General features: G+C 45.7%; 2 protein-coding genes and 1 pseudogene across 5 annotated transcripts in view; all 3 read left to right on the forward strand.

Annotated features, from left to right (window-relative positions):
- The first annotated feature begins 839 nt into the window (after positions 1-839).
- Positions 840-25,678, forward strand: part of APOD (apolipoprotein D) — an 87,887-nt gene continuing 63,048 nt past the window's right edge. For 3 of the 4 annotated variants that reach the window (XM_027108272.1, XM_027108271.1, XM_027108269.1), the window contains exon 1: positions 840-952. The gene's annotated coding sequence lies outside the window, so the exon portion shown is untranslated. The other variant, XM_027108270.1, reaches the window with a different exon arrangement.
- Positions 843-24,865, forward strand: LOC113621417 (small integral membrane protein 29-like). The gene is made up of 2 exons (XM_027108273.1): positions 843-952; positions 24,007-24,865. Exon 2 carries the CDS (start codon positions 24,129-24,131, stop codon positions 24,447-24,449), a length of 321 nt encoding a protein of 106 aa, XP_026964074.1. The 5' UTR covers positions 843-952; positions 24,007-24,128; the 3' UTR covers positions 24,450-24,865.
- LOC113621401 (ubiquitin-conjugating enzyme E2 L3 pseudogene) overlaps positions 880-25,678 on the forward strand; it is a 59,064-nt pseudogene continuing 34,265 nt past the window's right edge.

The following is a 25,678-nucleotide window of genomic DNA, read 5'->3' on the forward strand; positions in this document are numbered from 1 at the left end:
CCAGTGACCCTCAAACTAGGCTGTGCAGCAACCACTGGGGCGCCCAGGGTCCCACCCCCTCAGGGATTCCAGCTCCATGAGTCCCATTCTCAGTGTTCCCCATATCCAGCAAAACATCCATCTCAATTTGCCCACATGCCTCCAGGCAGCTTTTTCAGTCCTGGGCCAGGTATCTTTGGATTCAGCTCTCCACCTTTCTCCACCCCACCATGCACAGGGTCCAGCTCTGGGGCTGAATTCATCAGTAACTCATCACAGCATGGAGACTGAAGCTACAAAATGAGACACACTCTAATCAACCTAAATTAAAACACACACACACACTGTCTCTCCCACCACCCTACCACTCCCTTTCCACATTAAATCAAACTTGTTGCAGCAAGGCCATGTGTCAGGAAGGCTACTCAGCATAGTGACTAGCTTCGCATTATGAGTTGTAGATGGGTGTGTGCATTAGTTGTCCTCCTGTTCTGGTTAATTCCCCTCTAGTGATCCCTCCTGGCCTAAGGGAAGGAAAGGGAGGTAGGGAGGGAGCTGAGCAAGGCAATCCCAGCCCTGGGAGCTGTTGCTCTTTTCCTGGGGAACCGCCCTAGTCTCTCTTTGCACACCTGCCTGTGGTTTGTTATACTGCCCTTAACAGTAACAAGGTTCTGCCTGAGAGGCAGCTCCTCCCCTGCCATTTTGCTGCGGTCCCTAATCTGACCACCAGTCACCTGCGCCAGTGGGTCTGTGATAAGTTCACTAACTAGCCAACAACCACAGTATTTACTGCAGAAGGTAGGTGGCGGTGTTTCACCTGTTTAATCTTCAGGAGAGGAAAACAAATAGGGCTCTTTTGTCTTGCGTGATCCTTCCTGGACTGTGCAGTAGGCTCTTGCTCCCGCTCCAGCCCCGACTCGCCACACTCCAGTCTCAGCACTGCAGCCAGAAAGGTCTTTCCAACACCAGTCAGGTACGTACGTGACTCCCTTGACTAAAAGCCTCCTCTCCATGGCTTTTTGGAGCTGGCCTCTGCCTCCCTTCCTATCCGGTACCCCCTCCCCTGTGCTCACTGCTCTGTAGCCACGCTGACCTTCTGAACATACACGGAGCTCTTTCTCGCCTCAGGGCCGTGGACCTTGCCTTTCCTCTCTATAGAGGGCTGAGTCCTTTGGACCCTTCTGACTTCAGAGAGGCTGCCCAATCCCCCATGCAACACACAGGGGTTGCTCTCCATAAGATTGCCCTTCAATCCAAGATTCCCTTGTTTCTTATCTCCCCCTTCTAGATCATAAGCTCAGTGAGGCCAGGCACCTTGTCCATCTTAGTCACCACTGAATCCCCCATGCCTGGAAGAACCTGACACAAAGGAGGCACTCAGTGAGTCCCTGCTGAGTGGGCGTGAGCTGTGTGCTCGAACCTCACCCCCATCCCCACACACAGACTGGCCCTTCATGGAAGGCACAGACCCATGCTGTGGGTGCCCCACACCCCTCCCACGTACTGACCGGCTGGCTGAGCACAGACATATCTGCCTCTTCCCTCCAGGACTGGAGTCTGAGGTCACCACCACTGGGTGATTTAAAATCCAGTCGTCTGTAATTCAAGCGCTTTCCACCCCTTCTACTCAATGCCTGTGGCACAGAATGCCTCAGTGTTTGCCTCAATGTCTCTCCAAACAGAGAGCTGCTTTTAATTTTATTTTCCTTTGAGTCAGCAATATCTAAAAGCACTGGTGTCAAGATAGCTTAAATTGCATGAAAACTCAGCCCCTTTAATAATGCACTATTCACAATGTAATCTCTCATATACACAATGCTAGAATTTTAGATATCTTTTTCTTCTACTACTTTTTTACATTCCTTAAATATGTTGCTATTTTCACCCCAAACACAATGCTATAGGCAGTGGAATTCCTGTACTCTTCAGGGCTGTTTGTCATCTTAATGTCTTGTACTGGGCTTTAGTCTCTGTAAACAGTTTCTCAAACTTGAAATGCCACTCGGTTGCCTTTTGGTTTGGAAACAGAAATGGTCGTGGGAGGCGGGCGCTGCAAGGGGACAGGCAGAGCCCCTGTGAGGGCGGGGACCACCTCTTTAGCTTTGGATTCAATTAGTTGCTCCAGGGTGACCAAATTTATATGATACTGTTGCAAAATCAAGATGTTCACGTATTATTCTGGAATCTGGGAGAAACTTTTCGAACTCTAAGAACACTTAGGTCTGCTCTCAAGGGCACCTCCTTTCCATTGTCAATGCAAAACCCACGTGTAGCCCACGGAAAGCATCCCCTCTCCAAAAGAAAAAAAAAAAAAACCTGTGTGCATCCTTGTCTTGATGCTGGGCTCACTTGCTGCATTCTGACAGGACTATCTTGCAGAAGACACAGCTCGCTGCATTCCTGTGGGTCAGGGTCAAGGTCTCCCCTGCAAGTGGCAAACATTCCCAGTACTGACATCCTCAGAAGAGGCAGGGCATCGGCAGCAAATAGGAATTCAGGAGGCAGGACTTAGGCAGGAAAGAGAATTCAAGTTTCTGGACATGAAGTCTGGAAGGGCCTTGGTACTACCAAGTGGGAGAGGGAGGTCCTGTTTCACTGGGGAGGGTGAGCTGGGTTTAAGCTAAGAACCATCCTGTGTAGGGACGCCACACTGAGGCGCTCAAAGCCCGTAACCTGTGTGAGAGACTCCAAGGTCTGACAACTGGCAGCCAGTTTCCAACATACTCTACTTGCCTATTTTGTTTGGCCTGCCTAGTGTTTTAAAAGGCAACGTAACGAGGCAGCTATGTTATGCTTGAACTCAATAACAAAAAGTTGTCACTTACTATCTCAAGCCTACCCACATCACCTCTCTTAACTGTCTGGACATTGTGGGCATTAGAGTTTGAGATCTCTTACCAAATAGATGTCTATTATCCTTTGGCTATTTCCCTTCTGATCACTTAGTATAATCTTGCCTAGAAGTTCCAGCTCAGCTCAGCTCAGCTATATGTGTTAATTACAGTTATTGGAGGCTTCCTTGAGGCCATGCAAAAAGGAAACCTGACAAGTTTTAAATCCTTATTCACATAAGATGCCTATTATCCCTTAGAGAGATAACTATTCTGAAACGAAAGTCTAAAGACATTATACAGGAACACCAAATGATATTGTAGGTGACGTTCCCACTACCATTTTATCGTAAATGCAGAAGTGACTTTTATATAGCTGCCTCTAACAGGGACCTTCAATAAAAGCCAAGGATTTAACTTTATAGCCCAGTTCAGTGAAGGCAAACCTAATGCAGACACTTGGATTAGTCTGACAGACACCAGCCACCAGATTAGACTTAGGCGATGGCCATTTCTCTTCAGAGAACACACCACACTCTCAGCAGTTGCCATCTTTCGGGTGTCTGTCTTGCTCAGCTGATCCCTGTCCCTTTCAGACTTGCCTATTGCCCACAGGATTTGGCCTCTGCAGCTGTAGTTGTACAGTGAGACCCTCCCCCCCACCCTCTGGCCATGGAAGAGTGGGTCAGGGAGAGACACCTGACCCCAGATGAATCCATCGGTCTGTCCCCTGGCACTGTGAAAGAATGCAAAGCAGCCTCTGTGGGGCAGAGACATGTGATCTGGTTGCTGGAGTTGGGGGGAGGGGGGTGGGCAGCTATGCGACACTTGAGCCTGAAGCCAGAGAGAGAGATGGAGAAAGCCAATCTGCAAAGAGAGAAAGGAGTCAGGCACACATGTAGAAAGAAGCAGAGATGGAAGTGAAGAAGAGAGAAAAAAACAACAACAGAGCCTCCTGCTCCCGAGACCCAGCTGCCCTCCTGTCTTCAGCTCTGTAAGGCATGTGATGTCTTTATTCTCTGTGTTGATTTAAGCAAGTTTAATGTTTCTGTTAGTTGCAGCCAAAACAATATTGGTGAAAACACACTGAAAGCAGGTTCTTTCTGCAGATCATTATCATTAATTCTTAAGCTTGCCTGATATTCTGAGAATGCCACACTGTAGACCTCATAATGATAACAGGAACAGGAGCCTCTCCCTCTCCACTTCTGTCCAGGAAACATCTGTCCTTCCCCAAGAGAAAGTGTTACCAGAGCTATCAAAATGGCCATAATTACAACCACCAGGTTAAGCAGGCATTCCATCCCTAGGAGAACAGGGCTTGCCTACCAAATTCAAGTCAGACCTGTACACAGTAGGCACATAATATTTGAATGACTTAAGAGTTTTCAGCAGAGGAATACCATATCAGGCTTATATTTTAAAATGATAACTCTCACTGGGTTAAGAATAGACTGAGGATGGACAAGGGCAGAAGCAGGGAGACCATTTAGAAGCTATGGCAGTAACCCAGGACCATAATGTACAGCCATGCAGGTTGTGCACTGCAGAACTCCAGCAAAATGTGAAGAGGTACTCCCTGGACATATATATAAGGGCTGCCAGCCCCGGTGGAAACCATGGAGCTAATTAGACGTGGTCAGAGTCTGGCTGTGTTTTGAAGGTAAAGCCCACTGTGATTTACTGACCAATTAAATGTAGGCTATGAAAGAAGGAAGAATCAAAGATATTTCCAAGATTTTTCGTGCAGATGTAAAAAAATGACATTAGTACAACTGACAGTTTAAGGAGCCATCCTATTCATAAGCGCTTACATTTCAAATCAGAGCGTACAAGCCCAGCATCCTGGTCCTCAGCAGGCCCCTCCAAGTCATATCTCCAACTATACTTCTCTCAACTACTCATTATACCATTTGCCACCATCTCTCAATAAGCCCTGTACTTTCCAATTTTTGTGCCTTGCTCATCCTATACCAAATCTGAGGTCTCCTTCATCCAGTAAGCCCTAACTGATTCAAATAACCTCCTTCAAGAAACCTTTCCTGATCCCCTAAATCAAAAATCAATCTCTTGTTGCGGGACTTCCCTAGCAGGTCAGTGGTTAAGACGCCGCGCTCCATATTTGCATTTTCACTGCTTCCTTATGTGCCTCTGAAATAGCACTTAACCTAGGCCGGGTAGTATTAGAGGTATCTCTGCTTATAACCATTCACAGCACCCCGCTCCGCCATCTGACCACCAGTCTCAACCTGGATTGTTTCATTGACCTCCGGCTCATCCAGAATGACTGCTCTGGTGTCTGACAGGAAGCAGCCACTCTGTAAATGTGTATTGAGAGACTATGCGAGCTACACTCATTTCAAAGTTCAGCTTCCTCGCCCGCCACGGGTATATGCCCTGGGCACGGCCGGGCTGCAACGCTCTGGTAGAAAGTGCTAGGATATTTGATGCGTCATAAAGGATCCTGGCAGCCGGAAGCCCACCGTAACGAAACGTGTGCCTCTGTAACCCCTGGCAGGGTTAGACGGGGACTTTGTATCAGATGACTCTGGGCAGATTTTGGCAGACTGGTTGGAAAACACCACGCAGAGCTCAAATGAGCTCAACGTCCCGCGCGGCTCCAAACCCTCCCCCAGCAGGGCGCAGACCGCCCGGGTCCCTGTCTCTGACAGGGACGCCCTGTCAGAGACGGGGGACGCCAGAGACTCGCCGGCGCCAACTCGCCCAGCGCGCCGGCAGCCCCGCGTCCGGGTCAATCGCAGGGCCGCAGCCCCTTCCGGCAGACCAGAGGCTGGGAGCCGAGGGGGCTCTGCCCGAGCCACGCTCCCATTGGCTGAGACCGCACCGCCCAGACCAAGTTGAGCTGTTCCCGCACCTGTGAGCGGCAGAGGCTCCGGGCCTTCCCCGGCCGCGGGCCCACCACCAACCCAGCATCTCCGGCCTGCGCCCGCGGCGCCTCCAACTTGCTCGGTCCTCCTCCTCCCCCGGTCCTGCGGCCTCTGCGGTCCTCCAGTGACAGCCGGCTCAGCTCCTGCTCAAGGAAACTGGACCGGCGGCCTGACTGCTGTCCAGCATCCTTCCCGAGGGCGCAGCTTGAGGGGAGGAAGCACTCCCCCTCCCCCCAACCAAGTCCCCGAGAACAGAGCCTCGTGGAGGACGCGACAGGAGGACGAGGGATGAGGGAACAACCAGAGAGATGCGGTGAGTAAGGGAGCAGTGCCTAGATCTCAGGCTAGAAGGCAGGGCTACTGGCTTCGGTCCTGGCTCGGCCTCTGACTACGATGTGACCTTGGGCCGGTTTCTTCCCTTCTCCGGGCTGGGCTCGTCTTCTGTAAAATGCGGCGTCAGAGAAGGATAAGTGTTGAGGGTTTCACCTGGGAGACTCGGGGCCGCGTGTTCAACCTAGGCCTCCCCCTGATAAGCACATTTTCTGAATAACAAACGTCAGGCTGGGCTCCCAGAGCACGGACGGAAGGCCCGGGAGGGCGGATGATAAGGATCACCTGGGGTTGAGAAGGCTCTGGGCGGGATCGGTCCATCTTTACATCGTTACTTCGGCCGCGGCCGCAGGGCCCAGCCTACAGGACTTGGTGCCCCCTTTTCCACTCGCATCCCCGCGACCCGAGTAAAGGGCAGTGCAAGTCCAAACCAAACCGAGCATCACGCCGGTTTAGGGGGGCGCCGGCTCATCACGCCCGAGCTTCAGAGATGCGGACCCCTCCTCTTACCACAAACCAAACTGGCGCGGGGGCTCCAGCTGCTGAAGGCTCAGCTGGTGCGTTCTCAGGTACCCGCGCTCGCCTCTTGTACCACCGGGCACTACCGCCGTTTCCTTCTCGAAGCGCCTTACTGGCTCCCACTCCTGCGGCCTCCAGCCTCAGCTGCCGGGGTGCGCCTGCGCACAGGGGCTTTGCTCCGTAGGGCTGCGCGGGGCGGAGCCCGACGGCTGGCGCGCAGGGGCGGGGAGCCTCTGCGCCGCCTCCTTCGCCTTGCGTCGTCAGGCCTGGCCCTCCTCCCGCAGAGGGTATTCCTATTCGCTAGGCGCCCGGCCCGGGATTAACCCACTACCGCCCATTTTAGGTCTAAACCGCGCTCTGATCTCCTCCACCGCCATCCTGGTTCTGGAACGAGCGGGGAACGATATCACTCCGCGGGTTGCGGGTAGGGAGGTGGAGGTGCCGCTCCAGGAAGTGAGAAAACCTGGTGAGGTTGAGGCGCCTTTCCAGGTCCTACGCCCACTTGCTGTCTTTGGAGCTTATTGGGGTGGGTTGGTTTGTTGGTTTGTTTTTAAATTTGTCGTTTGGTCAGATGAAATTTATTTAAAATTTTCTTCCTATGATTTAAAAAAATAATTTAAGAATAGCACAGCTTCCCAGAGTTTCAACAACGGAACATCGGAGGCCAATCTGTCACAGATCATGCTCCCCTGCCAAGTTTCCAGGATGAGAAACCGGCTGAGGAGAAGGAACCTATCAGGGCAAATTAGTGGCAGAGCTATGTTTAGGTCAAATTATAGAGAAGGGCTGATTGGAAAGGGACCAGGCAGATGAAAACAGGAAGGAAGGAAGTGCCTGGTGGGGCTTTAAAGAAACCTGTCAGCTCCGTTACGTGAGCTTCTTGAGGGCTGAGGCTGTATCTTCCTTATCTCTGGCTCCTGGCATGTAGAGCTTTGAAGACCAGGAGAATCATGAAGGTAGGATGCACTTGGTTCTCCGTACCCATTTCACAGACCGACTCAAGCTTGCATCAGCGCTGTGGTTCAGAATAGTCACTGTTACAGCATGCCGTAGCCATAACATAAATCCTTATATTGGGTCACCAGGTTACACTTTGAGGGTTATGCATTGCTAGAAAAGCAGTTAACTAAAGGAAGAGTTATTATTTCCACTAGGAAAACCATAGATCCTGACTTTGGACTGAGAATTAATGGAAATAAAGTTCTATTCATGAAAGACAAGGACAGGACAGTTGATCTGTCTACGGTTATATCCGACTTCACCTGTGGCTGACCTCACACCTTCCCAGCCCCACTTTTTATTCCAGTTTTGCTCTGGCAACCAGCTGCATACAGGTGAAACCTGAGAGCACCTTGCCTCAGCTGTACCTGGTATCTTCCCCACTCGGGGCTTCTCTGTCACTGCAGCCTGGGACCCCTACAGGAAGCCGAAGCCCATTTTGACACATGCATAAACTTGGAAGTGCAAAGGAATTAACACGTCCTAGGACGACGTTTGACCAAGGCAGACAGGAGCTGGTGGAGAACTATTCCACTCTTCCGTTCTTCCAGTGGGCAGTCCCAAGGTACGTTTTGTACAGCACCTAAGATGATAGACCCCTGGCTGCCCACAGTAGTGCCCAACTTGATCAGCTCAATAATGCACCCTTGGATCGCTTTTCTCTTTCCTGTCTTGACTGTTTGACTCTTCCAACTCCTCCACACCTGTTCCTCGGGATTCGTTCCCAAAATAAACTACCTGTATCATGAAGGTAGGATGCACTCTGAACAAGTTCTTGTTCAGAGTTTGTTTTGGGGTGAGGGGGGAACCCAGACTAAGCCAGTGGTTAATCCAAAAGAGTCATCTCAACAGGGAACTATATTCAATATTCTGTGATAAACCATAATGGAAAAGAATATGAAAAAGAATGTATATATATGTACAACTGAATCACTTTGCTGAACAGTAGAAATTAACAACATTGTAAATCAACTATACTTGAATAAAATAAATTAAAAACCACACACACACAAAGAAGATCCCAAAAAAACCCAAAAAACCCCAAAGAGGCATCTCAGCCCAACTTTCGGGGTCATTCTCAGCAGACCTTTCCCAAGTCTGCTAATGAGGAATCCATTTGTTCTGTTTGAGCTTTTGCTCTTTTTATTGCCCTGCTGCCCTGCCCTTTAGGGCATCATTAATAAACTCTCAGAGGCAGGCAGGAAGTATCAGAGACTCCCAGGAGACAGGGCCAGCTGAAGGGCTGGGTCTAGGTTAGTATTGGACAAAGCCATTCTCGGCCTTACCTTAAACATTTTCCCTCCTTCCAAGGTAGGTCCTGTTTGCTGACCTTGAAACGAGAAACTTTCAGCTCTGGGGTTGAACATGGAAGCAGAGACAGGGTGGGACCCAGGTCACTCCCAGCACAGCATGTGCCCAGAATACGTCTCTTTTTTGCCCTCCCTTTCCCCCTTGCCCCTGCTGTAAAAGCAGTTCCTCTGCTCAGATACAAGGTCTCAGGCCAGGGTCTTTGGCACCTAGCACACTTCATCTCATTTCAATACCAAGAGGGTGCTGTTGCAAATTACTAAGCTAGGTTTGGGAGGAAAGAGCCCTTAGTCCCAGCCTTCAAGAAGGGAAATGGGACATGTACATAAGCTAAATGAATCCTTAGAAGCCCTGTAAGTCTTCTAAAAGAGGGACTTGTAAGTGTAGTGGGAGCTCTGGTGAGGTTTCAGGACAGGATCTGTAGAAAGGTAGCATCCTGAAAGACTCTCAGAATGAAGTCCCCTCAACAGATCCCCCTCCTAATGGATTACTCATTAGCAGACTTGGGAAAGGTTTGCTGAGAAGGACCTTGAAAGGTGGGCTGAGATGCCTCTTTTGGATTAACCATTGGCTTAGTCTGGGTTCCCCCTTGAAACAGACCCCTGTCCAGAGAGCCACAGTGTTTGCTCCTGTCCTTCTATCAGCTCCTAATTGCCTCCTAGCTCACACCCTTCTTGAATCCCAGATCAGACTAATCATTCATCTTCCTAGGCCCCAGCCCTCCTCTGCTAGATCTGGCCCTGCCCCATCTCTGAATACCCCTGCTCTTCTCTGTCTTCAGTGTTGTGTCTAACACCAGATGGTGCAAGTTAAATCCTGCCCTTAGCCAGCCACGTGGGAACCCTCCAGGAGCCCACGAGTGCAGTGCTCTGTGCTGAGTTCTACTGGGGGGTAGAGAATCACAACACCATTTACCATCCCAAACACTACAGGTCTTCCGTTTGTTTAATGCAACTGAATTTTCTTTAAAAAAAAAAAAATTTTTTTTTTTTTTGGCTAGAAATCATGTCCTTAATCTGCAGAATTTTAGAAGTGTCAAGTAGCTTTTTCTATAATTTACAGTGAAGGAACGAAAAAGCCCAATGTACTATTCTAAACAAACTGTGATGCTCAGAATCTTGTGTGCTGAAGAGCCCTGGATCCTAACATGACCATAACACTGAATTTTGCCCATGGATGAGAAGTGGAGGCCCAACCTTCTCCCTGCAGTGACTGAGCAAGTAGATCGAGGGCTTGGACCTTATGGGGAAATAAAGGGGTGTATCGGACACCCACATCCCCACTCCCTTTCTGCCTCTTGACTCTAATGTATTTAATTAAAATGATTGTTTGTTTAAGCCACAGAGTTGTGGGTTTTTTTCTTTTTGTGTGTGTATTGCAGAGGGGGGAGTAGTTTGGAAATTTAACCAAAGTTATTTTGAGGTAATTGGGACCTTTGAAGAGGGAAAAGTATGAGGAAATAAAAAAACAAGTGTGTCCCCACCTCTGCCCATCCACCCCAAGCTACAGCACTGCATGAAACCCCTTCCTTTGTGCAGCTTAGCTTGATCAAGCCCTTAGATCCCAGGCATTGTGCTTTGTGTTGAGGATGCAGTGATAACCCAGTGCGGGGTCTCTGTCTTCAAGTAATACAATTTAGCAGCTAATGACTGATCGCTGCGTACCAAACACTATGCCAAGTGCTTTGTGTGCATTTTTTCACTTAATCTCTGCAGCAGTCCTAAAAGTGACCTAAGAATATCCCCATTTTCCATCTGAGGAAGTTGAGGCCCAGAGAGGTCAAATAATTGCCCACAGCAACACAGCTAGGAAGTGGCAGAGACAGAGTGCGCACAAGTCTGTCCCACTCCAAAGGCTTTCTTTTAGCACATCGCCAACTGTTCTAAGGTTCTTGCTTTGACAAAACGGATAAAAATCCCAGTTTATAAGGCTATTTGGAGTACAGAATTTTTTATAACCAGTTGGGCATTGTTTTGTGAGTAATCCTAACAGAAGCTGGAATTGCTTTGTTACATTGAAGTTCCTTTCGGTGAGTACAGTACAGAAGCCAAGATCTGATGCACTCAACTAGGGAAAGAAATTATAGGTCCTAATTGGACTTATAAACTTTGAAAGACAAAAATATGGGACAAAATTCTCAACCCTTAAAGCTGATTTAATTTTCTGAACTTCAAATCTATTTTTTAAATAATAGTTAATATGTATAGTTAATATAAATGTTTTTAAAACCACATGCTTATTTTGATTAATATCTTTTCATTTTTTTCCCCAATGAATGTGTATTATTTATATTTTCTGCTTGTTGCTACCAGTGACAGAGCCTATTATTTCAAAAGGGAAATCAAATTACAAAGCTGCTGCTTCCCACTTTTGGGTTGCCAGTACCTCTTTCCAAAGGTCTATTTGTTGAGGTTATACTTCAGATTCACTTTGCTAGTCTTATTTTCTTTTCAACACAAATGGCCCAAGGATATTCTCTTGCTAGCAATTTCTCTAACAGTAAATTTTGAGACAAGACCAATATATAATATCTAGAAATTAATGAACACAGAACAATATTTCTATGTTGCTCACTAGAGAATTTCACTTTATAATTACCTTTGTTCTGAAATAAATTAATTTTAAAAGCTCACCAAAAAAAAAAAAAAAGGCCTATTTGTTCCTCCCCAACGCCCTCCCCTCACACCAGGCTCCTCCCAAGACTGGATGGTTTTCCTTCTGCCGAGAGTCTACACGCTCAGCATTTGCTCACCTTGGCCAGCTGTAGCAAGGCTCCCTCAGCACTATCAGCACGCAGGTCCAGGCAAGATACAAGCCAGATACACCTGGAATCCTCTTAATTCTCAGTTGATAAGATGTAATAGACACCCCCTGGAAACCTCTTCCAGGCTTTACGTGTATTATTTCAATGCTTGTCTTTAGCTGGGAAGGGAAACTCTCACATTCATATGATAAGCAAGGCCAACTACTGATAAAATACAATATTTAGAGTTCTGATGTTTGTGTGTTTGTCGCTGAATAGGCAAAGTTCAGCTTCATAACTTTGTTTTGAGCTTAAAATGTCTGTGAGTTCGGCCCTCTGACAAGTGGAGGGTCAAGGGTGGATGCCACTGCCTAGGGATGCATAAGAAAAAATGATGCCAAAGGGCAGCTCCAGCTGACTCCATGGTGAGCTCTCCCTGCCAGGATGTGTGGGCATAAATGAGCATAGGAACTGGCCTGAACAGAATGAGAACTATCCAGAGAGTGCCCTGAGCACAACCCAGACTCGGGACCTGAGAAAGATTGTAAGATTGCTCTGGACAGGGTCAGCTGCAAGAAGGTAGGGCCAAAACATACCTCTTAAACATCACAATCAGGTGAGGAAGAGTATCTATGCAATACAGGAGATCCCTTCAGGGTGTTTCTTAGTATTACCATACTTTGTAATTAAAGTCAATGGAAAGTTACAACAGCTGAATTCAGGCAGTACTACTAATGGTCTAGACTCTTCATAAATAAAGTTTGGGTCACCCCACCCATACATGGTAAAGAACCATGACCTGCCGAGGGCAAAGGGAACATGGAATGGGCAGTGGCAAAAAGTAATTATAAATACCAGGTACAACCATGTGACCAGTTGCAGAACAAGGACTGTAATTGTCATGAGTATTTCTTATTTTGTTATGAATATGTGTGTGTGTAATATCTTTCCTTTCTTTTCTCTCTTATCCCCTTATCATGTAACATGAGATACTTTGACTCATATATCATAGTATTGTTAACTTCACATCATAGTATTTAAGTTATGGGACATCAAGAAGAGTGAACATCACCTAAGGACTCTGTGTCCTCTTTCGGGGAAAGTGTTAGTGCATTTTTAGTTGTATACAGGAGAGTTGTATCATGTAGTTTGAATTATGACCTTGTTATTGTCTTTATTTGGAGAATAAGTATGGTCTAAGGAGATGTATATGGGTGCCAAGTTGACAAGGAGTGAACTGTGATGGTTAATTTTATTTTTTAAAATTACTTAATTTAAAAAAAAATTTATTGCTGTGTTGGGTCTCCATTGCTGCGCACGGGCTTTCTCTAGTTGCGGCGAGCAGGGGCTACTCTTCGTTGCAGTACGCAGGCTTCTCATTGCAGTGGCTTCTCTTGTTGCGGAGCACGGGCTCTAGGCATGTGGGCTTCAGTAGCTGTGGCACGCGGGCTCAGTAATTGTGGCCCACAGGCTCTAGAGCGCAGGCTCAGTAGTTGTGGCACATGGGATTCGTTGCTCCGCAGCATGTGGGATCTTCCCAGACCAGGGATCGAACGTGTCCCCTGCATTGGCAGGCAGATTCTTAACCACTGCACCACCAGGGAAGCCCTGTGATGGTTAATTTTATGTGTCAACTTGGCTAGGCCACAGTGCCCATATATTTGGTCAAACATTATCCCAAATGTCTCTGTGAAATTGTTTTTGAATGAGATTAACATTTAAATTGGTGGACTTTGAGTAAAGCAAATTATCCTCCATAATGTGGGTGGGCCTCATCCAACGAAATGAAGGCCTTAGAGAAAGACTGACCTCCTCAGAAGGAGAAGGAATTCTGCTGGCAGACTACCTCTGGCTCAAATTGCAACTCCTCCCTGTGTCTCTACCTTGCCAGCATAACCTAGATTTTGGACTTGCCAAGTCTCTACACGTGAGCCAACTCCTTAAAATCAATCTCTCTCTGTGTGTGTGTGTCTCTCTCTCTCTTTTTTTTTTTTTTTTTTTTTTGCGGTACGCGGGCCTCTCACTGTTGTGGCCTCTCCTGTTGCGAAGCACAGGCTCCGGACGCGCAGGCTCAGCGGCCATGGCTCACGGGCCCAGCCGCTCCACGGCATGTGGGATCTTCCCGGACCGCGGCACGAACCCGTGTCCCCTGCATCGGCAGGCGGACTCTCAACCACTGCGCCACCAGGGAAGCCCTCTCTCTCTCTTAACATCCATATACAGCCTGTTGGTTTGTTCCTCAGGAGAATGCTGACTAATACACCCACTCAAAGTGGTCTGCTTCCCTGATTGGACCCTGATACAGCATTGAAATAGATCCCTTTATTCTAGGATTGGTCCCTCTTTCTGTTTGGGAGGGCAGAAGTCAACAGGAGCAGGGAGGGGCCTTGCTCAGGAGCCTGGAGCACAGGCCAGAGGTAGGAGGGTTGGTCCCAGGCCAAGGCGGGACATGGCAAAGCTTGCTTTTCACCCTCTCCATCCCCTGAGATCTCTGTGGGGTGGACAGACAGACACTTCCTCAGCTTACTCCACTCCAGGGTGGCTTGGGCCATGTGCTCTAACAGGCAAAACCATGAGGCTCTGGAAGGATGGAAGAGGGAGCTATTCCTTCAGATTGGGGCCAGTGAACAGGCTTCATGGAGGAGGTGACTGCCTTGGATCTCAGATTATAAAATAGGTAGGATATTTTTTCCTCCGAATTTTTATTTTGAAAAAGTTTAAACACACAAAAAAAATGAAGGAAGAGTATGATGAACACCCATATAGCGATAATCTAGATTCACCAATTGTTAACAGTTTGTCACATTTCCTTCTTCTCTCTATATATACGCATACACATACACATATACACTTTGCTGAGTCATTTGAATATACATTGCAGACATCATAACACATCACTCCCAAATATTTCAGCATGTATCTCAAAAGAACAAGGCAATTCTCCCACACAGTCATGACACTATTGTCACATTCAAGAAATTTAATATTGATAACAATAATATGATTTAATTAATCTATACTCAAATTCCTTCAATTATCCCAATAATGTCCTTTATAGTTTTATAGTTTTTTCCCTTAATCAAGGACCATGGCTTACATTTAGTTATCATGTCTCTTTAGTTTCCTTTAATCTAAAACAATACCCTGCCTTTTCTTTTTTGGAGGGGAGGGTCTTCCATCACATTGACAGTTTGATGAGTTCAGGCTAGTTGTTTTGTAAAATATCCCAAATCTGGATTTGTTTGATCATTTCCTCATGATTGGATCCTGGCTAGACATTCTTGGTAGGCATACTATACAGGTGATTCTACCTACTACATAGGTGGAATTTGGACAGACTGAGATGGGGAAGGATACACCAGACATAAGGAAGAGCAAATATTTTGTCCCTTAGGTGTGAAAAAGGCACGCATGTCTGGGAATAGCTGTGGCCACAGGGAGTTGCACTGTGGCATGGGGCATGTGGGCAGTAGGCAGGAGAAGGATAAGCGTTGGGACAGTCAGGGAAGTTTGGTCCATATTCACTGGCCTCTGTTCAGAGGGCACTGGGTAATCACAGCCTCTGGAGGCATATTAGCTTTTCATAAAAGAACCTCAAAGACCAAAAAGCCTTCAAGACCCAAACAAATGAGTCTCAAATTGTGGGGTGTTAGCCTCGGAAGAGACTGTGAACAATGGGGCCTTCCCAAGCACCCCCCAGTATACAACATATTATTAATTGGAAAAAAGAGAAAATCTCAAATAAAAAGGAGCACAATTACTTTTCATGTGATTCCTCTTCTTTCACTATTTTCTACAGTTCTGTCGTTAGCCATTTTCCTCAGAGATGTTTCCTCAGACGTGTTTCCTTCAGCCCCTCACATTCTTTCCTCTCCCTTCTCTCTCCTTCCCAGTCACCCAAGCCAAAAACCCGAGATTCCCCCAGATGTCCTCCCCTTCATCCCTCACATCCAGCCTGCTTGGTCCAGCCACCTGTGGCCGGTGCTGCAGGAGACTGTGGGAGAAGTCAGAGAAGGACCAGGTTGTCAGGTACTGGCTATCAGACTGCCCTCTAGGACAGCTCCAGCTAGGGGTCTTGGGATATGCCCAAAGGCAGATCACTTCGAAAGGCCCTGACTCAGGATGGGGATACAGAATTGGACAGGAAGCTGTGACCCAAGCCAGTGGCCAAACGTTTGGAGGAGGAGCTTGTAGAAATGAAGAGAGTCTGCTAATTCAAAAAATACATGCACCACAATGTTCATAGCGTCACGATTCACAAAAGCCAAGACATGGAAGCAACCTAAATGTCCATCGACAAATGAATGGATAAAGAAGATGTGATACACGCACAAACACACGCACACACAATATGGAATACTACTCAGCCATAAAAGGAATGAAATAATGCCATTTGCAGTAACATGGCTGGACCTAGAGATTATCATACTAAGGGAAGTAAGTCAGACAGAGAAAAACAAATATCATATGATATCACTTATATGTGGAATCTGAAAAATGATACAAATGAACTTATTTACAAAACAGAAGCAGACTCACAGACATAGAAAACAAACTTATCGTTACCAGAGTGGAAAGGGAACAGGGAGGGATAAATTAGAAGCTTGGGATAAACAGATAAACACTACTTTATATAAAATAAATAAAAAAAACAAGATCCTACTGTATAGCACAGGGAACTATATTCAATATAGTAATAACCTAAATGGAAAAGAATCTGAAAAAGAATAGAACTGAATCACTAACCGAATCACTTTGTTGTACACCAGAAACTAACAACACTCTAAATCAACTATACTTCAATTTTTTTAAAAAATGAAGAGCGTCTGAAGAGGTGAGGCTGAAGAGTGGCTGGGGTCAGGGTGAGGAAGTGGACACTAGGAAGCTTCATTCTTGAATTCCATGGTGTTTGCAGCATCCCTCTGATTCATGGAAGATTGGCTGGGTGATGATAGGTGTGTTCTTAAGGTTACACAACTAACGCAGCAACGTGTCTTTTTTCAGGGGACCCTGGCCAGCTGGGGTATCTCTGGGTGATCCTAGTACAATGTTTCCTCATAGCTGGAGACTACTTGAGGCAGACCAAGTGTTTCTGTCCTTGCTTCTTCATCCCTCCCATTTCACCAGGTTCTGCAGCCAGCCTCCTATGCAGGAGGAATTCAGTTTACTGGCCCCAGCATGCTAGTTCTTCTCTCCCATCACTGGATCGAGTCTGGGGTGGTGCAGGAAGGAAGGCATATGTTGGGGTCCTAGTGGGTCAATTAGAGAAGAGCCAAGGAAAGCACGGGACATGAGAGGATGCACAAAGGCATATGGGGTGAGCTGGAAACAAAAGAACAGCAGACGGAACAGCCCAGCCTTCCAGTTTTGACCAAGCTAGAAGGAAAGGCAGAACTGGCAGTGTGAAAAGAAGTGAGCTGTGATGCGGCCCATTTGTTTACTGGCCTTCAGGAAAACCAGGTCATCCTTAGAGGTTTTTACTTGAATGCTCATTTTCCTGCAAGATGTGAGGCTGCGGCAGCCACAACAGAGAAGGGTGAAAGCCATGCTTGCAGAGAGAGTGTATTCTGATAAGTAGAGGCTGACTCAGGGGGTGAGTCCCCCTCCCACACACACAAATAATAATAGAACTCCACCCATGCTTGAGGGGTTGCAGCTGAAAGGCAGAGTCTCAGCATCATGTCCCAAAGAGAGAAACCACGTCCAGATACCTCAAAGGTGAGGCTGAAAGGCAAGAAAAAGAAAAAATTTAAATAAAAGGAGTCAAAACTACCATTACTCCAGGCACTATAATTATTAATCTAGAATATTTAGGATATTATGGAAATAATAACAGGTTCAGTAACTTGGCTGAATATAAGACAAATATAGGAAGAAAATTAAAAGCTTTCCCATTTAGAAAATTTAATGTTAAAAAAAAATCCTGAGAATCACAATACAATAAAAACTATGATTACTTTTAGACAACAGGAAAATGCAAAGTCTTTATAAAAAAAAAAAAACAACCGTATGTCTTTACTGAGAATGATGAAAGATGGACAGAAAAATGAGGGGACAGACCATGTTTCCAATTAGGAAGGCAGTATCATAAAGATGGATCTTTCCCCCACATTTATCTAGAATTCAATACTGTTTTGGTTCAGGGGAAGGCAGAGGTGGGGAGGGAGAACTTGACCAACTGATTCTGAATTAATCAGGAAAATTTTGAAGAATGCCTCATAAGATCAAAACATACTACAAAGCTAAGCTGGTTAGAAAAGTATGGTGCTGATGCATGAATTAAAAAAGTAGATTAATGGAACAAATAAGCAGTCCAGAAACAGAACCACAAATTAATGGAAGTTTAATATACAATAAGAGTAGCACTGTCAATCAAAAAAGATGAATTATTTAATGGTATAGGGACAATTATGTATGTATATACCACACACATAAAAATGAAAGTAGATTAAATATCTAAAAATGAAAACTGAAACTATAAAAATACTGGAAGGAAATATGAGACTATTTCTATAATCTTGAGGTTGGAAAAGGATTTCCTAACCCCAACATGTTGCCCAGGAGACATAAAGGAAAAGACTAAAAGATTAGAAACTTAAAAATTTAAACTTTTATACAAGGATAGCCACCATTCAAATCACTGGCTTAGAGAAAACACTTGCAACATATATAACAGATAAGGGCTAAAAATCCACAACGTATAAAGTGCTCCTACATATGAACAAGAAAAAGATAAATAATCTTGTTGAAAAAATAAATCACAATAAAGAAAATCAAATGGCTAATAAACATAAGAATATATACTCAGGTATGATAATCAATATTTAAAATACAAGTCAAAAATAAATATATTTTTAATCAATCACATTGGTGAAAATTAAAAGATTGGAAAGACACATGGAGGCAGCACCCTCACACACTGCTAGCAGGTATGAAAGTTACAATCATTTTTGAAAATAATTTGGCAGCATGCATGATGCCCCTTGAGTCAGCAATTCCATTCTAGGACTCTATTCTACAAAAACACTAACATACTTCACAAAGATGTGCATACATGACTATTTGATGCAACATTATTTGTAACAGAAAAACAAAAATGGGAAATAACCTAATAATGGAATTTTAAATAAATTATGGTCCACCTATTCCCAAAATATTGTCTACCCCAAATGGCTGCTTTTCTGGGATCATGCTTCCTCATGTCCTGGTCTTCTCCATCCCCTGAAACATGATTCTTGCTAGAACAAGTCTGCTTTCCTGGCCACAGCTGATTGATTTATGGTGCTCACCTGATCCATGGCAGGCCAATCGGAGCCCTTCTCTGAAATTTTGGAACTGGAAGTAAGAAGGAGAGCCAGTCTAAAGATGTAAAATATTAACCTCAGGAGGTAGTTGGGGAGTTCTCCCAAAAGCTGCATTTCTGCCCCATGAACCCAACAAATACACTGATCGGGCCACAGGAAGTATGAACAGAGTAGTGACGCTGAAACACAGAGAAGACCTAAAAACAGAGAAGGTGAGAGAGTCCTGCCCTGTCTCCAGTTGTCCCTCTTTCTCATGTATTTCCGGAGACATGCTGGTATTATGCTCAATTCTCCTTCTTGCTTAAACTAATTCCGGCTGGCATTCAGTCACTTACAACCAAACAAGCACTTACTACTATGATTTTCAACCATGGAACACTGTGCAACCATTAAAAAGACTGACATCAAATATATGTAAAGACAAGGAAAGAGATCCAGGATATATTGTAGTATGAAAAAGATCAGGGTACAGAACAATGTGTATATCATGAATCCACTGAAATTTTTTTTAAGCCTGCTTTTTTTTTTAAAGAGCATTTATTTATTTATTTATTTTTGGCTGTGTCAGGTCTTAGTTGCAGCATGTGGGATCTTCGTTGCGGCACGTGGGCTCTTCCTTGTGGTGCCTGGGTTTCTCTCTAGTTGTGGCGCTCAGGCTCCAGGGCGCTGGGCTCTGTATTTGTGGCGCACGGGTTCCAGAGCACGTCGGCTCTGTAGTTTGCAGCATGCGGGCTCTCTAGTTGAGGTGTGCGAGCTCAGTAGTTGTGGCACACGGGCTTAGTTGCTCCACGGCATGTGGGATCTTAGTTCCCCAACCAGGGATTGAACCCGCGTCCCTGGCATTGGAACTCGGATTCTTAACCACTGGACAACCAGGGAAGTCCCGGAACTCCAATTTTATAAGAAATTAGCAAGGTAGCAGGTCTGAACACCTTACAGTCAAAACACCAGCATCCAGTTTCTACCACTATCTTGCCATGTGACTTTACAACCTCTCCTCCCTGGACCTCCATCTCTGCATAATAGAATGATAAGGCAGGCTTGGGTAATACTGAAGATTGCTCAGAGCTCTCATGTTCCAACATTTTTATCCAGTGTGATGCCCTCCTGACTCCTTCACTGCCCTTTTAAGCTCCCAAGACCTGTGATTCAGGGCACACAAGCCTGAGAGCCAGGAAAGAGTCCAGCACCCTTCCCAACAGTGGTTCCAGCACTTATGAGAAACTGCAATGAACCAAACTGGCTAGAGGTGGAGCTCTCTACTTAACTGAGAAAGAATTAAGCTGTATGTTGAGTTGATGGTTAATTAAATATTATCATCCAACAGTGTATCCCTGAACATTTTAGGTAAATAAATACTCCCTCAAATATCAGTAAGACTCTGCCAGCGATTCAGACCCAGGCCAAATGACTGCCCTAGAAAGGCAGTGATCTTCTCAAAGATACAGGTCAGCTGATGATGGGTCTTTGGTGGTAGGGACAACTGGCAGGACATTTAGGTCTTGGCATCTCCTGCAAGATGCACCTGTGCTTCCTGCCACCACCAAGCCTCCTGGCTCCTACACCACACAGCCTGTACCACTCTCTGCTGAGCCCTGAGCACTCTTGCACGGTTCATGGCATTTGTCCAGAGCCATGCACCTTGACCCATGACCAAGTCCACTCTGACCTGTCTTGGACTTCCCCTCTGTGTCTTATTTTCCTGTCTTCAGGATAATCTTACCTATCCTTTATATCTAATGTTGACACCCTTTCTTTATCTTTTCTTCCATTCAACCCCATTCCTTTTAGGTGTTTAGTGATCCCCTGGGGCTAGCAAGTGCCCCTGGGGCATTACTGGGGAAGAGGGACTTCTTATCATGGGAGAAGTCTCTGAAACAGAGGGACTCAGAAGTGGAGCATCTTTCCATGGGGAGGTGCCTTAGAGGCAATGGAGCAGAAATGGGCCCTCAAACCTCTTCCTGCCTTTAGGTATCTGCCCCTCACAGAATATCCACACCCTATCGGCCTCAGCACATCCAGACCAAACACCAACCTTGTAGGGTCAGGCCCTGGATGAATGCAGAGCCACCTGTCTTTCCATTCCTCCTACCTCTGTCCTCCTTCCAGGGTGCTGCCGCCTGTCTTTTTGAGTCCACAAATACAAATTAGCTTATTCCACCCCCTCACTCCAAAAATTGAGCTTTACTCATTCAACAAAAAAAATTTCTGAGTGCTTACCATTTGCTCTAGGCACCAGGGATATGCCTGGGAGCAAAGCACATAAAAATCCCTACTCTCATGGAGCTTAAATCCTAGTGAGGGACACAGATAATAAACAAGATAAATAAATTTTGGTATTGCCAAGGGTGATAAGTGCTAAGGAAAAACATAAAGTAGGAAAAGAGGATGCGTAGTTGCCAGACAGGAAGAGAGGGAGGTACAATTTAAATAGTTTCTTTCCAAAGGTGATATTTGAACGAAGACTTGAAGTAGGTAAAGTAGCAATCCATGCAGATGTCTGGGGAACAGGAGTAGATCCAAGGTTTGTGGACCTGATGTTTATACAATTTTGAGACCCTTTTAAATAAAATTGTCAGTATAAAAGTAGGTGCGGGCCTTAGAGAGGCCTGTGGAAGTGAAGGGCGGGAAGCTTCCGCTCCATTAGCTCAAGAGTAACTCTGCCTTGCTGGGGGAATAGCAACTGCACAGAGAGAACAGCAAGGGCAAGAGAGGCGTGAGCATGTGCAGTGAGTTCGGGGCGCACAGGGAGGTCGAGGAGGCCGGGGTAGCTGGAGCAGAGCCAATGAGAGGAAGAGAAGGGGGTGGGGTTGCAGTCAGAGGGAGCTGGGGCCAGATTACAGGGGACGTTGGGCTTTGGCTTTATTGGGTGGGATGCGAGCCACTGGAAGATTTTGAGAAGAGGAGTAACATGACTTATCCTGGATTTTGAAAGAATTCCTAACTGCCATTTGAGAATAGACTGAAGTCCGTCAAGGATGGAAGCCGGGAGACCAGTTAGGAGCCAGTTGGAATGATTTAGGAGAGAGATGATGGTGGCTCGGACCAGGCTGGTAGCGGCAGAGGTCTGAGGAGCGGCCTGATCCTGAATGTTTTGAAGATAAAGTCTGCAGGATTTGCTACCAGATGGGATGTAAGGGTAAGAGAGAGAAAGATGTCAAAGATGACTGAGGATTTTGTCCCGAATAACTGGAAGGATGTAGTTTCATTAACTGAGATGAGGGGGGAAATTTGAGAGCAGATTTTAAGTGGAAGATTAGAGTTCAGTTTTGAACATGTGAATATCGAGATGCTTACATACCCAAAGGGAGAGGTGGAGTGTGGAATGCAGTCTGGAAGAAATCTGGGCTGGAAAAAAATAAATTCCTGAAGCTGGGTTAGATCACTAAGGGAGTGAATGTGGATAGAGAAAAGAAGTGGCCCTAGATTTGAACCCTGAGACCCTCTGATATTTAAAAGTCAGGGAGGAGAGAAGGAACCGGCAGAGGAGACGAAGAAAGAGCAGGCAGGAGGAAGGAGAAGAGCCAGGAAAGAGAGATCCCCTGGAAGCCAGGTGAACGAAATATGTTAAAGAGGCAGAAGCGATCAGCCTTCCAAGGCTGCTGATAGGTCAAAACATGAGGCTGGGAGTTGACCACTGAATGTAACACATGGAGGTCATTGGTGATCTTGACAAGAGCAGGAGGCATATTAGTGAGAATCCAAACCACAATTAAATCTTCAGCCTGATATGTCTGGCTGTTCTGCCGTTAGTCCCAGTGAGCAGTTCACACCACCTGGTCTGTTCCCTGGGACCTTCTACCTTCACCCATGACTTTCAGGCTGTTCCTGCCTCCAGGGTCTCTCCAGCCCCACAAATAGAACTCAGACACCTGAGCCAACACTTCACCTACTGGAAGCCACTCATCTCCCAGAGGGCTGAGATTCTGTAATCCCCTATGTGGGAAAAACAGACAGAAAAAAAACAAGAGAAACAAGGAGATAAAAAGAATTAAACCTGAAGCAAAATGAGTTGCCCATTTTTAGTTCCTGATGTCAGTAAATAAACACTGCCTTTACATTGTGAGTTAGCTGTTACAGGACTGTATCGATGACCCCAATGACAGTGCAAGTTGGTGGGAAGATAGCTCAAACATTACATTTACCTGTTTACAAAAGTTCTTTTTTTTTTCCAAGTAAAAATAGGTGATCGCTAAATTAACGTGCCTAGTTGGTAGAAAGTAAACTGAAAGGCTAAGGAGAGGCTGCTTTAAGGTTGATAGTGTATATCTTTAACTTAGCACGATTTACCTTCAAGTGATATAATACACATATAAGAACCATACAGTAGTCTATTTTAATTTCTCCCCTCCTGAACTTTCTGCTGTGTTATTTACATTTTCCTCTACATACGCTGTAAAACCTACACTACATTGTTCTTATTTTTATTTAAACGTTCGATTGTCTTTTAAAGAGATTTAGATAATAAGGAAAAAGATTTTCGATATTTACCCATGTGGCTGCTCTTCATTTCTCTGTGTCAATCCGTATTTCCACCTGGTATCATTTTCCTTCTGCCTAAAGGACCTCTTAACCTTTCCTGTAGTGCAGGTCTGCTGGTAATGAATTCCTGAAGCTTTCGTATGTCTGAAAACAAAACCTTTACTTCACCTCTGTTTAGAAGGATACTTGTGCTGGTTATGGAATTCTAGTTAACAGGTTTGATTTTTTTTCATGCAGTGCTTTAAAGATGCTCCCCTGCTGTCTTGCTTGCATTTTTTTTTCGGTGGGAAATCTGCTGTCATCCTGCATTCATTCTCCCTTTGGCCACTTTTAAGATTTTCTCTTTATCATTGATTTTGAGCAATTTGATTATGATGTTCCTTGGTGTAGTTTTCTTCATGTTTCTTATGCTTTGGAGTTGATTGAACTTATTGGATCTGTGAGTTTATAGTTTTTATCCAATTTGGCAAAAATTTGGCCATTATTTCTTCAAATATTTTTTTCTGTTCTGCCTTCCATCTCTTCTCTCTGAAGCTGATCTTTGACTGGCTCAGGAGGCAGTGTATGTGTCCAAATTTGCTGGGGGAAAAAGCATATGTAGTTTTTTGTTTTGTTTATCTTAGGTCCAGGAGCCAACCCAGGGCATTCTTGTTGGGGCTGCAGTGGCAGAAGGGAGCCCAGTGGGGGCGCCCTCCGGAGGCACTATTTCCCACGCTGACTACCCAGTCCTCTGGCTGCTGATGTCATGAGTAACACCGCAGTCCCAATGCCCCCCCAGGTCAACAGTGACTCCATGGGGGGCCGTGTGTGGGAGCCTTTCTTCCTCATCACCCTGGCTGGGGCAGTAGGGGCTGTGGTAATGTACGTCCAGAAGAAAAAGCAGGTGGATCGGCTTCATCATCACCTGCTCGCCGTGTGCAGCTACAGCCCTGCTGAGAAGCTACACAAGGTTGAGCAGGAGCTCCTCTCTGGCGTGGGAAAGGTGGTACATGGCTGGCAGAGTGACTACCAGCTCAAGCAAATGCTCTTGCTGGTGTCAAGACACGACCTGACCCCCTTACCCTGATCTTCAGAACTTTCTGGGCCTGAAACGCCCAAGACCCTGTGAGCTGCTGCTTCCCCTCCAGCTTGCACTCATCCAGCGCCCCCTGCCGGATTCTGGGTGTCCATTCCTCCTCCCACCCGTTCCCAGCAGCATCTGTTTCATAAGCCCCAGCAGAGCAACCAGTCCCCACCTTCACCTCACTCCCCTCTAGGCCTTCAATCTTTGTGGGCTTTAAGCCCACCACACGCTCCCAGGCGCTAATGGGAAGTTTTCCTTCTGAAGTGGAAGGCTGGCCAAGAGACAGAGCTCTGCCCTTTCTACGGGCATCACTTTCGCTAGCCCTCCCTGCCTTTGCTTTGAAGTCGTTTCCATGGTGATAGGGCCTGATGTATAATATTCAGTATATATGTTTTGTAAATAAAGCATTTTGTGGAAAAGAAGATCTTAGAGTAAGATAGGTTTTGGAAAAACATATAAATAACATGTAAACAACAGCCATTAAAAAGAAAGAGGAGAAAAGAAGAAAAATGATAGATACATATGAAAGCAGAAAATGTTTAAACACTGGCAAAAAAAAAAAAATACCCTAAACAAATTCAAAAGATAAATGACAAAAAGAGAGAACACATATGCAGCACAGGTAACAAAGAGCTAATTACCTTAATACACAAGAGAACATTTACAAATAAATAAGATAAAGATAGAAAGAAAAAGGAAGAGAGAAAGAAAAGAAAAAAGAAGAAAGGAGCAAAGATATAAAATGGTAGTTCACAGAGAAAAATGGCTGAGAAACATGTAAATGTGCTCATCATTACTAATTTTAAAGACATGCCCATCGCATATACCATTCCCCCCTGCCCCACCCCAAAAGCTTAGCAGAGATTAAAAACTTGGAAGTGACCCGCCCTTAACATTTGCAGGGTTAAAGCAACAATACAAATGCAACAAACAAACTACAAGTAAACCATCAAATATTTTTTTTCTCTTACCTTAACTAATATATCTCATTCATAATCTGAAAGGCCAGGTTCAGGTTTAGACTTCTTACACTCCTCAGACTTCTGCACCAAAGATGGTACCCAGCCCCTAGTTCATAGCTGCCCCTTCTTTTCCCACCCCCGCTCCATCCTCCACTGTGAGATGCCTCACGCTGTGTGTGTGTGTGTGTGTGTGTGTGTGTGTGTACATCCAGCCCACACATCCAAGCTCCCTCTACACTCCATATATGGTTACCCCTTGGCCACCTTAGG

This window comes from Aethalodelphis obliquidens, unplaced genomic scaffold (assembly GCF_003676395.1).
Source record: "Aethalodelphis obliquidens isolate GAN/ISIS:26980383/991018 unplaced genomic scaffold, ASM367639v1 scaffold1, whole genome shotgun sequence".
Lineage (NCBI taxonomy): Eukaryota > Metazoa > Chordata > Mammalia > Artiodactyla > Delphinidae > Aethalodelphis > Aethalodelphis obliquidens.

What these genes read in the sequence shown, in the direction of transcription:
- LOC113621417 (XM_027108273.1), top strand. Translation starts at nt 24,129, where the DNA reads ATGAGTAACACCGCAGTCCCAATGCCCCCCCAGGTCAACAGTGACTCC.